This window comes from Protomyctophum parallelum (assembly GCF_964188405.1).
Source record: "Protomyctophum parallelum genome assembly, chromosome: 4".
In the NCBI taxonomy this organism is placed as follows: domain Eukaryota; kingdom Metazoa; phylum Chordata; class Actinopteri; order Myctophiformes; family Myctophidae; genus Protomyctophum; species Protomyctophum parallelum.
Window position 1 is genome coordinate 47,616,132 of NC_139700.1, and position 12,848 is coordinate 47,628,979.

Below are 12,848 nucleotides of genomic sequence, written 5' to 3' on the forward strand. Positions count from 1 at the left end.
TGAGCTTGTAGATTATTACTACTGTAAGGAAAACTTCCAAAGGATGAAATCCAGACTAGCCATTTTTCCTTCCCTTTAATCTGATGTCATCATATCCCAGAACGAGTGGTAAAGGTGGACATTTTCATAACTCGCAATGCGTCAAAATAGAAGTTAACGGGCAATTATGGGCACTAGATTTGCCCGTAAACCTCAAGTTTAGCGGGCATATACGTAATATACGGTAATATACAGGTGTGATGGTACAATTTGGGAATTGGCGCGCCACTGAGTGGCGTGCTACGAGCTTGTAGGTCTGCTATTTTTGAAAAGTCGTGAAAACGTGGTGCAAATCTTTGAATATATATTCTTTCAGAGCGAACGCTTTTAACTCAAATCTTTGCTTCTGGGGGGGTCCCTGATTACGTTTTTTGGGGGGCCTTGACATGAAACTGGTTGAACACAACTGACATAGAAACATAAGGTTTTTCAGAGAACTGTCAGGATTTAGAAGACATTTGTAGAATCAAACTTATAGGTCTAAATGGGTCAATAGGAACCACACAAGGTTTATCCTCTCTGACTGAGAGGATAAACACTCGTACCTAACCTGTTTTCATTCAAAGCCACTGCTGGAATGCTTCTATTTGTTCCATGCTGTAACAGAACAATAGCACGCATCAGACCTGCTCCAGTGATTTGATTTAATACTCAAGCTGGTTCCTATAACTTCCTCATGCTCACGCAGAGCATGGGCAACAAGGTGGCAGGGACAACTTCCTGGAATGATCTTCAAGTCTTTTAAAAATCAGCTCCTTGCTCCAACCGTTTGGTCAGTGCAGATGATACAAATTGATGGCTACAAATAACCTTAATAATATTAATAATAATAATAATAGATAATCATAAATACATACTGAAACCAGATATAATCGTTAAGAACAGTTTTATTTATAATCTGGGGACCACCGAAAATAATTTGCCGACACCCGAGGGGTCACGCCCCCCAGGCTACATTGACAGTGAGGGCTTTCCTCAACTGTAATCCCGATTTTGAAGAACCACTTTTCAACCTATCTTCATTTCATTGGTCCTCACTTCATGATAAAATACCACAATTATTTTCTACTCGGTACGTGTCTGTGTCTCATAGTTGGGCAGTTCAGAAACCCGTCCACCAGTGACGTCATTGTTAGGCAGATTATTTTAATTGTATTATCGTGAGAACGATGGTGTCCATTTTCACTTTGCAACTTTTCAGGATTAGAAAGCCTGCAGCCTAAGGATTCCCTATCGATGATGTCACTGGTGGACGGGTTTCTGAACTGCCCACAGCATGATGAGGAGGAGGAGGAGGAGGAGGGGGAGGAGGGAGAGGTGGAGGTGGAGGAGGAGGAGGATGAGGAGAAGAACCAGGAGAACCACCAGTCCATAAATAGAATGTTGTGTGTTCTTGTCTTTCACAGAAACCACAGGAACCAGTCCATCATCGTCAGTGGGGAGTCTGGCGCGGTAACTTCTCCTTAAAACATTCATTTATTAGGCCTACATATAATCAACCTGCACATTATAACTTATACCTCCTACAAACATTCATTTCACTCAACCTGTCATCAGCACATTTTCACGTATACCTCTCAATACATTAATTTCACTCCACGCCTCCTTATGCCTAAACCTCTTTGTGTTCTTTTTTTTTTACTATTTTGAATATTTTAAAATTGTTCAACTAGCCGATCTACATGTTGTGGTGAATTCATTAATTTGTGAATTAATACATCTAGAGATGACTATCCCTCTAACGGAGAAGTGCTGTTCTTATCTTGTTTTCCAATAGGAACTGATGGAAACAAATATAAGTCTTGGTGAAACATTAATTTTCACAGATTCTATGCGAGAACTTGCATTTTAAATAATGTAATTAAATTCCCATATTTAATTGTTATGGGGATTATAATTTAACTTGTCTAACTTGGGTTTAGGGCAAGACGGTCTCGGCTCGCTACGCCATGCGGTACTTCGCTGTGGTCAGCAAGTCCAGCAGTAAGACCCGAGTGGAAGAGAAGGTTCTGGCGTCCAATCCCATCACAGAGGTACCATGTCCATGTCCAATCCCATCACAGAGGTACCATGTCCATGTCCAATCCCATCACAGAGTTACCATGTCCATGTCCATGTCCAATCCCATCACAGAGGTACCATGTCCAATCCCATCACAGAGGTACCATGTCCAATCCCATCACAGAGGTACCATGTTCATGTCCAATCCCATCACAGAGGTACCATGTCCATGTCCATGTCCAATCCCATCACAGAGGTACCATGTCCAATCCCATCACAGAGGTACCATGTCCAATCCCATCACAGAGGTACCATGTTCATGTCCAATCCCATCACAGAGGTACCATGTTCATGTCCAATCCCATCACAGAGGTACCATGTCCAATCCCATCACAGAGGTACCGTGTTCATGTCCAATCCCATCACAGAGGTACCATGTCCAATCCCATCACAGAGGTACCGTGTTCATGTCCAATCCCATCACAGAGGTACCGTGTTCATGTCCAATCCCATCACAGAGATACCATGTCCATGGCAATGCACCCGTGTGTCAAGGGATGTTCAAATGATGCTTAATGTCACAGTTAAACGGCTTAGAGAATGACTCGCATTGCGCAAAAACTAGACGTAGAGTAAAGACAATATCTTTATGTAAATGTTCGAGAGGCGATAGCCCCTCCTATATTCAGCTAATTTGTGTAGATTTTCGTCTTACACTTAATGTAGAATTTACGTCATGTACAGCAAATCGGCTATTTCCATCCTAGACAAACATTAAATTAAATAAAAAGATGCATGGAGAATTGTCATATGTATTACGTCATTGCTGTGAGTCATTGCTATTACGTCATTGCTGTGAGTACATCTGCTATTTTTTAATCATTTTCCTATATTTATATATTTGAACTCAAATCCTCATTTGTTTCACAGGCCATAGGGAATGATGTATTTAATTACAACATGTTTTAACAGGCCATAGGGAATGATTTATTTAATTACAACATGTTTTAACAGGCCATAGGGAATGATTTATTTAATTACAACATGTTTTAACAGGCCACAGGGAATGATTTATTTAATTACAACATGTTTTAACAGGCCATAGGGAATGATGTATTTAATTACAACATGTTTTAACAGGCCATAGGGAATGATTTATTTAATTACAACATGTTTTAACAGGCCATAGGGAATGATTTATTTAATTACAACATGTTTTAACAGGCCATAGGGAATGATTCATTTAATTACAACATGTTTTAACAGGCCATAGGGAATGCCAAGACCACCAGGAACGACAACAGCAGCCGCTTTGGGAAGTACACGGAGATCAGCTTCGACAGAAAATACCGGATCATCGGAGCCAACATGAGAACCTACCTGTTGGAGAAGTCCAGGGTGGTGTTTCAGGTATTTATTTATTATTTAAAACACATTATGTGCCCTTTCATTATTTAAAAATAAGCGAAGTGGGGTGCCCGCATTTAGACCCACATTTTCTACAGACCATCCTGGGCACTACATGCGGTAGTTCCTAGGACGTATGTGGACGTCTTGGGCATATATTGTGTTAATAGAATCCAGGGTGGTGTGTCAGGTATTTATTTTGCTATAAAAATTGAAATGGGGGTCTTTGTTCGCCGTCTCCTACCAAACCACACTGTTTGCACAAATCTCTCCATGCAAAACACCTATTGCATGCCTGCCCGCGCATAACGCACTGTGTTGCATCCATGCAACTGTCATGATTATACCGTACAGTTTGCATTTGAATGAACATTTCACTGGGAGGAGACTTCGGGGCAGACCAAGGCGCAGTTGGAGGAAACACATCGACTCACTGGCCTTGGAATGTCTCGGAATCCCCCAGGAGGAAGTCACTAATGTTTCTCTCGAGAGGAAAGTCTGGAGCTCTCTGTTGGAGCTGTTGCCCCCGCGACCCGACTACGGATAAGCGGTTGAAGAAGATGGATGGATTTCACTGTGATGCAAATTACATCACATTTTAGGCCACTATCCTTTCCACATGCACACACAAGCACACACACACACACACACACACACACACACACACACACACACACACACACACACAAACACACACACACACACACACACACACACACACACACACAGGGGTGACCAGCCTGCGTGGGGCCCTACTGACGTCTCGTTTCACCGCTGGATGCAGTACCTGATCGGCCAGCAGGTCCATTGCGCGCTTCGGTTCTTCCTTTGGGGTTCTGGGGCTCGTATTCCTCCCGCCCAACACTACCCACCCGTATAGGAGTATACACACGCACGCACGCACGCATGCACGCACACACACACACACACACACACACACACACACACACACACACACACACACACACACACACACAGACAGACAGAGAAGGATGTTTTCTATGTGGTTTCCAGACAGAGAACGATGTTTTCTCTGTGGTTTCCAGACAGAGAACAATGTTTTCTCTCTGGTTTCCAGACAGAGAGCGATGTTTTCTATGTGGTTTCCAGACAGAGAACAATGTTTTCTCTCTGGTTTCCAGACAGAGAACAATGTTTTCTCTGTGGTTTCCAGACAGAGAACGATGTTTTCTCTGTGGTTTCCAGACAGAGAACAATGTTTTCTCTGTGGTATCCAGACAGAGAACGATGTTTTCTCTGTGGTTTCCAGGCGGAGAACGAGAGGAACTACCACATCTTCTACCAGATGTGCTCCTGTGCGGACCGACCCGACTTCAAGAACCTCCGACTGCGTGAGTTTCTCTCCCTCAACTGTTAGACATGACGGTCACATTGAACGGTGGTCGCCGCTGAAGCGGAACGATGCGAGATGAGAGAGCTATGAGCTCTCTCGAAAATTCTCTTAACATGGAAGTGGATGACAGGCGAGTTTTTTCGACTGTGTTTTTTCCTTGTTTCTGGTCTCACTGGGACTTGAACTGGTTCTCTAAGAAAGCCACCTATGTAGAGTGAAAAACGAAAATTACAAAAGCAAAAAAACTAAACGTTTCAAAATACGTACTTGGCAGGGAATGAGTTCTAACAGTTGTATCATGTCGGCATGTGTCTGCGTGTTGTGCAGGCGAGTGTGGAATTCTGTTCAGGTTTGAATAAAACAATGACATCACATTCCACCGAGTCGGCACTGCCCGGCGTGCCTCCGTGGTGGCCCCTATTGGCTCTAGCGGCCATCGTAAGGGCCGGCGCGGCAACTCGCCTATAGCAGGTCGCTTGCTCGGCGCCTCTCGTTGCTCATGCCCGTCGGAGTGCTGCGCAGCACCGTCGCAGTGAGTGGGGGCGTCGCCATTTTATTCAAGCTCAAAGCGAATAGAGTGCCGAAGTCCTGACGTCACTCGCTCATCCCCTCATTTCCCCTGGTTCACGGAAGTAATTTCTCTATGGAGAATAACATGGGGTGATCTTAATATCGTCTACTATATATAAGCATTGTGGTCCAAAAATAAACAAGCTGTCTCTGCGTTATTGTCAGGGAGGTGTCTCTGTATCGTTTGTGACAGCGAGTCACTCATATATGATACTGCATCTAGCGAAAATGTAACTAATTCAGTAGCAGTAGCATCAGCGTTTTCTCTCAGTCAGTTGATTCTTCATATCCATATGAGTGAAACGGCCTGGATGATTTGTTTATTTTTCAAACACAGTTCTTATATGAGGCATTCTAAAATCCTCCTATGGGGATTACAATGCAAATAAAAAGTACATGAACCCGTGGATTTGCGCCCTCTACCGATATTGACGTCAGACTTCGGTGCTCTATTCCATACAGACAAGCCTGAGTGAATGCGGGGCTGTTCCAGTACACCTCAGTATGTCTCTAACTAATGTGTTGTGCAGTGAATGCGGCGGGGCTGTTCCAGTACACCTCAGTATGTCTCTAATGTGTTGTGCAGTGAATGCGGGGCTGTTCCAGTACACCTCAGTATGTCTCTAATGTGTTGTGCAGTGAATGCGGGGCTGTTCCAGTACACCTCAGTATGTCTCTAATGTATTGTGCAGTGAATGCGGGGCTGTTCCAGTACACCTCAGTATGTCTCTAATGTATTGTGCAGTGAATGCGGGGCTGTTCCAGTACACCTCAGTATGTCTCTAATGTGTTGTGCAGTGAATGCGGGGCTGTTCCAGTACACCTGCATGGGAGGTGCGGTCGGTGTGGAAGGAGTGGATGATGATCGCTCCGCCATGGAGGAGACCCTGAGCACCTTCTCCCTGCTGGGTGAGATGACCTTTCACATTTTACCTGACCTCTGTCACCGTTATTTCAACCAAGGTTCATGTTTTAGTTTGTTATTAGAGAAAGTAAAAGATGAATGTGTTATTATTATTTTTGTATTATTTGCTGCTTTCTTTCGTTTTAACGATTTTAGACATTTTTTCACAGGGGGTGGGGGCATTCGAACAAGTGGCTAAGTGGCTTTTCTTTCTTTTTTTCAAAATGTTACAGCGATTTCTTTATTATTATTTACTATAGTCCTACTAGACCCCAGGACATTATATCTGGTCACAAAAGATCACGGGATCTAGTGAATGTGAAGGGGGAGGTGACAATGTGACATATTGAGCCTACGCCACACAACATGGCAGCCCCCTGGTAACTAGTCAGTTGTTCGTTCAGACACACAGAAAACAACTACTGTGGCCAGGTGTAATTTCCTGTCTATATTAAATTCTAACAAAGAAATCGCCCTAAAAATGTGTAAGAACAAATCATATGTTCAAATGCCCCCACCCAACTGTAAAAAATAGCTAAAATCGTTAAAATGAAAATAAATAAATAACACTCATCTTTTACTTTCTGTAATAACAATCTAAAACGAAAAAAAAAATGTTGTCCTGATTTGGTTCTGTCAGTAGTGCTCAAACTTTTTCATCTCATGGACCCCCAGAATTATCTGTATTCGGCCGTAGACCCCATTTGAAAATATTTAGTTCCAGGCACCTCCCTGAAGCAAAGATTTGAGTTAAAAACGGAGAGGGACGTCTGCTGTGAAATAATATATATTCAAAGATTTGCACACGTTTTCACGATTCTTTTTTAACAAACCCAGATTGGCAGGCGGCCTTTTTTCCGACACCCAAATAGCCGACGGGGCAATGGTCCGACAGTGTCGGACCATTGTCCGAAATACCGTCTTTTTATTCCAACAGTCAGACATGATATTTGACAGACAGAATTTCCCGCAATAGTCCGAAAACCGTAGTTTAGACGAGGCAATAGTCCGACACAGGAGACGTGCAACGGCAACGCAAGTGAGTGTGCATGCTTGCGAGAGAGGGGGGGGGAGAGGGAGAGAGAGAGAGAGGGGGGAGAGGGAGAGGCACACTATCTGTGTGGGGGGGGGGCTGCTATTGGGCTGCTGTTGTTGAGTCAGGTTCGGCGAGGCCCGGTCGTGCTGTCTCCCCCCCCGGCCCGGCCCAATGTAGTTCCGCCAGTGTGTACGGACACACACACGTGCGCCTCTCCCTCTCCCCCCTCTCTCTCGCACGCACGCACACTCACTTGCGTTGCCGTTGCGCGTCTCCCGTGTCGGACTATTGCCTCGTCTAAACTACGGTTTTCGGACTATTGCAGGAACTTCTGTCTGTCTAATGTCATGTCGAACTGTTGGTGTCAAAATACGGTATTTCGGACAATGGTCCGACGCTGTCGGACCATTGCCCCGTCGGCTATTTGGGTGTCGGAAAAAAGACATGCACCCTTGCAGATTTACAAGCTCTATCTGCCATATTTCTCAACAGCTACAGTTTAAAATAATGGTTAAAGTGGTTAAAATCTACGCTTTATTTATATAGCAAATACAAAAAAGAAACGTGTTTCACAATAACAACAATGAAAATACAATAACGTAAAATACAGTACAACAGTACAACAGTATAAAAATAAAAAAGAAGAAAGTTGTTTCTCTGAAAAAAACTAATTTTAGTTTGGAAATCTCGTGTGGCTTGTGACGAATATTTAGTTCAGTAACCATATGGGGATATAAACGTTCTCTATCCCAGTGGTTCCCAAACTATGCCATGTCAAGGACCCCAAACTGACTCTTGTTAGCCCACGGACCCCCATTTGAAAATATATGCCGCCGGGGACCCCAATAAGAGAAGGTTTTTACGGCCCCAGCAGTGATTCTCAACCATTTTAATTTCAAGGACCCCCCAGTTTGACATGCATTAGTCTACGGACCCCCATTTAATGGTAATTTTATCTCTGGGACCCCCAATGTATATTGTAAAATATATGTTAATTTAACTCTGAGAGTGTATACAAATGGAATTTGTACACTCTCAGAGTTAGTCACATAAGGGGTGGCTTATTAGCTTATCAGGAATCAGCCGTTGGCAAAAATAAATTGCCTGCCGGGACACGACAGTGTGATTTGAGTCTGGCTTATTAGCCAGGCTAACATAAGGGTCCACTTGGTTCCCAACTATCTTTTACAATTTACAATTTACAATTTACAATTTAGGCATTTAGCAGACGCTCTTAATCCAGAGCGACTTACATTTAGGCAAGAACAAAATCATGGGAATACATCACATAAAAGCATTTATCATGAAACATGCGTAAGCTAAGAAGGTAACAGCGGAATATCTATATGATGAAACTATACATACACTATACATAATAAACTATACATATTCACTACTATGCTATACATATGTACTATGGCGTGCTATGACTATATACAATACAATTATAGTGCTGTCTACATAACATGCTATAAGTCTGTGTCAAATGCTATCTAAGCCAACATAAATGCTATCTAAGGGGTTAGGGTAAGTGCTATGGGCCATGATGGAGTCTGAAAAGGTGGGTTTTCAGGCTACGGCGGAAGATTGGGAGTGATGCTGCAGTTCTGACTGCAATGGGAAGTGCATTCCACAGTTTTGGAGCCAGAAGGGAGAAGAGTTTGGGACGTGTGGAGCGTTGTCCCGGCGTTTTTAGTGAGGGTACTTCCAGTTTCCCTGCGTTGGCTGATCTGAGTGCGCGGGAGGGTTTGTAGGGTTCAATCATACTTGTAAGATATGGGGGAGCCATACCTTTGGTTGCTTTGAATGCCAGCATCAGAGTTTTGTATTCTGTGCGGGCAGCGACCGGGAGCCAGTGGAGGGAGCGGAGCAGGGGGGAGACATGTGAGAATTTTGGCTGGTTGAAGACCAGAAGACCAGTGCACATGCTGGTAGGCCAGTAAGGAGGGAGTTACAATAGTCGAGTTTTGACAAGACTGTTGTCTGGATTAGGAGCTGGGCTGATTCCTGGGTGAGGAACGGTCTAATCCGTCGTATGTTATAGAGTGTGAACCTACATGATCGAGTGACAGCTGTGATGTGAGCTTTGAACGAGAGCTGACTGTCCAGGACAACACCAAGATTCCTGGCTGTTGGGACAGACGTTACCAGGGCGTTGTCTACGGAAATAGTTAGCTCCCGCATAGGGCAGGACTTAGCTGGGAAGAAGAGAAGCTCAGTCTTGTCTGGGTTCAGCTTGAGGTGGTTGGAGGACATCCACTGTGAGATGTCAGCCAGGCATGCAGTGATGCGCTCTTCCACCTGAGTGGCAGAGGGGGGGAAGGATAGGAACAGTTGTGTGTCATCGGCGTAGCAGTGATAGGATATATTGTGAGCAGAGATGATAGTGCCAAGGGATTTAGTGTACAGTGAGAAAAGGAGGGGACCAAGTACAGATCCCTGTGGGACCCCAGTTTGGAGGGTTCGGGGGGATGATAGCAGACCTTTCCAGGAAACCTGGTAGGTCCGATCGGTGAGGTAGGAGGAGAACCACTTTAGTGCCGTTCCACCGATGCCTAGCTCAGCTAGGGTGTCTAGGAGCAGCTGGTGGTTCACTGTGTCAAATGCTGCTGATAGGTCTAGGAGAATCAGTACTGCAGAGTGGGAAGCAGCTTGGGCAGCATGTAGTGCTTCTGTGACTGCCAGCAGGGCAGTTTCTGTGGAGTGGGCCTTCTTGAATCCGGACTGGTTGGGATCCAGCAGGTTGTTCTGTGAGAGATGGAGAGAGAGCTGGTTGGAGACGACACGTTCAATGGTTTTAGAAATAAATGAAAGGAGTGATACCGGTCTGTAGTTCTTGACATCTGAGGGGTCAAGGGTTGGTTTTTTGAGGAGTGGTGTTACTCTGGCTGACTTGAGGGCAGATGGGACGTAGCCTGAGGTTACTGAGGTGTTGATGATGGAGGTGATGAAGGGGAGCAGATCAGGTGCAATGGTCTGGAAGATTGGAGACGGGACAGGGTCAAGAGGACAAGTGGTAGGTCTAGAGGATGTTACTAGTTGTAGAACCTCGTCTGGGGAAAGAGGAGAGAAGGAGGACATGCATGGTATGTTGGGGTTGGTGTTGGTTGAGTCAGATGCCACTTTATGTGGGAGGGGAGGAAAGGAGCTGCTGATATCATCAACCTTCTTCTCGAAGTAGTTGACAAAAACATCAGCAGTGAGGGATGAGGGTTGAGTGGGGGGAGGGGGTTTAAGGAGGGAGGTGAAAGTGGAGAAGAGCTTCCTTGGGTTAGAAGTACAGGATTGGATTTTGGTGTGGGGACCCCCTGGAACTCCCTCAAGGACCCCTAGACACTTTGCGAACCACTGCTCTATCCACCATCGTTGCTCTCTCGTCTCGTCAGGTTTGAAGGAGGACTTTCGGCGGGACGTCCTCAAGGTGTTGGCGAGCATTCTGCATCTGGGCAACGTTGACATCAGCCACCAGGGCGGCGACAGATCCTCCGTGAATGTAAGAGCCCTGCATGTCTGTCACTGTTGTGATTTTGACAGCAAGTCGTTTTTCGAGTGGTGCTAGCCACTCCTATGCGGAGCTGCGTGCGTATGTGCGTGTGTGTGTGCGTGCGTGCACACACGCAGGGAGGAGTACAGTACGGTACAGTACAGCACCACTCACTTCAGATGCGTATTTTTTTTAGTCATAGTCTTTTGAATAAAATGTAATTTATTTTTTGTCATATTTTAGTCATCTGCAATATTTTAGTTTTAGCCTTGTTTTAGTCGACTGAATATCATAAGATTATACTGGACTAAACAGTTGATTTTGTCGGCAAAAATGCTTTTTTGCCGGCCTTGCTGGTGTCTTATAATGACTGTTTTCACACTTGGTTGCATGCTTAACCTCACTCGCAGTAGAGAGTACACTGTGTACTCGGTAAGGAACGAGACGAAGTCGAGTTCCGCAAGCGTCAATGAAGGTTGGATCCCGTCGTTGGATCCCGTCGTGGATCCAACCACACTTTCCTCTGCGATATGCCTCTGCGATATAGGCCTTAAGTATGTTTCACCAGTTTCAATTGAAACGGGCCTCCACCCTCAGGGGGGCCTCAACAAAATAATGATGTCATAGGTATGTGGGGGCCTCATATTTGGTCTTGAAACAGGCCTCCAGATTCCTAAGGCCGCCCCTGAGAACACACAAACACACCAAGCTGGCCATAGGGGGCGCTAGCTCCCCTCAAAGAGCCAGAATGCAAAATGCTTGTCATTCAGCCTCACTTTGAGTTGCTCAGTGGACAGTCTCTCACACAGCGATATGGAGAAAAATATCACACCCGCGTGACATGAGCGGCACTGTTGTCACCATACATCACATTCCGTGCTCAGCCAGTCAGCTTGAGCACATGCCGCGCACGCATGCACACACACACACACACACACACACACACACACACACACACAAACACAGCCTCAAAACACAACACAGCTCAGTGTTAGGGAACGCTGTAGCAATTTACAATTTAGGCATTTAGCAGACGCTCTTAATCCAGAGTGATTTACATTACAAAAAACATTAAAAAAAAATATTTTTTCAGCAATTTTCTTAGTTTTAAGGGTAACTGTTGTAGAATTGCAATATTACACTCGAGGGTGTGGTTTAACGTGATTATTGCCACTTCAGTGATGCTTGCCGTGGCAATAATCACGTTAAACCACACCCTCGAGTGTAATATTGCTTAACCCATTTTGGGCGGGAACCCATTTTGGTGTTAGCATTATGTTATGCTTTAGCTATTGAAAAATAGCAGATCTACAAGCTCATAGCGCGCCACGCTATGAACTTGTAGGTCTGCTATTTTTCAAAAAATCGAAGAACGACTGACATAGAAACATAGCTTTATCAAGCGTCATTTTCAAACAGACATTTTTTAGAATCTGATCTCAGGTCAGAATGGGTTCAATGAGTGCTTTCTTCCCCCCCCCCCCCACTGTGCTGCAGCCCAGCGACCCTCACCTGTCCGTGTTCTGTGAGCTCCTGGGGGTGGGCTCGGCGGACGCCCTGTGCCGCTGGCTGTGCCACCGGCGCATGGTGCTCCGCTCGGAGACGGTGGTGCGGCCGGTGGGGCGGGCGCAGGCGGCCAGCGCCCGCGACGCCCTCGCCAAGCACCTGTACGCCCACCTGTTCGAGCGGGTCATCGCCCGCATTAACGGCGCCCTGAGGGTGCCGGTGGACGGTCACGCCTTCATCGGCGTCCTGGACATCTACGGGTGAGCACGCTCTATAGCTTCTTTTGTTATTATTTTATTTTAATAAAATAGTAGTCACATGTCGTTGCTGTCGGGAGGAAACCACCTAAATCCATTTTCAATGTTTTAGATTTATTTTCTTTTTGTTTCATTAATCACTGCTATTGAACACCTTTTACACGTCTGTGTGTTGGTTAAAAAAGCTCTGGACAAAACCTGATTAACTCCATTGGACCCTCAAACTGTCTGCTAAAGCAACTAACTCCACCACCTCTCGCCCTCTCATGCAACATGCAAAAAAACTGTAT

General features: G+C 45.2%; 1 protein-coding gene across 1 annotated transcript in view; it reads left to right on the plus strand.

The window, feature by feature from the left end:
• Window positions 1-12,848, plus strand: part of myo5c (myosin VC) — a gene marked incomplete at both ends in the record, with an annotated part of 200,950 nt that overhangs the window by 5,550 nt on the left and 182,552 nt on the right. Inside the window, 7 exons of the mRNA XM_083762844.1 lie at window positions 1,446-1,491; window positions 1,962-2,072; window positions 3,307-3,450; window positions 4,718-4,799; window positions 6,170-6,280; window positions 10,698-10,804; window positions 12,293-12,561. Of these exons, the coding sequence (XP_083618970.1) occupies window positions 1,446-1,491; window positions 1,962-2,072; window positions 3,307-3,450; window positions 4,718-4,799; window positions 6,170-6,280; window positions 10,698-10,804; window positions 12,293-12,561 (870 nt within the window). The remainder of the gene's footprint in view (window positions 1-1,445; window positions 1,492-1,961; window positions 2,073-3,306; window positions 3,451-4,717; window positions 4,800-6,169; window positions 6,281-10,697; window positions 10,805-12,292; window positions 12,562-12,848) is intronic.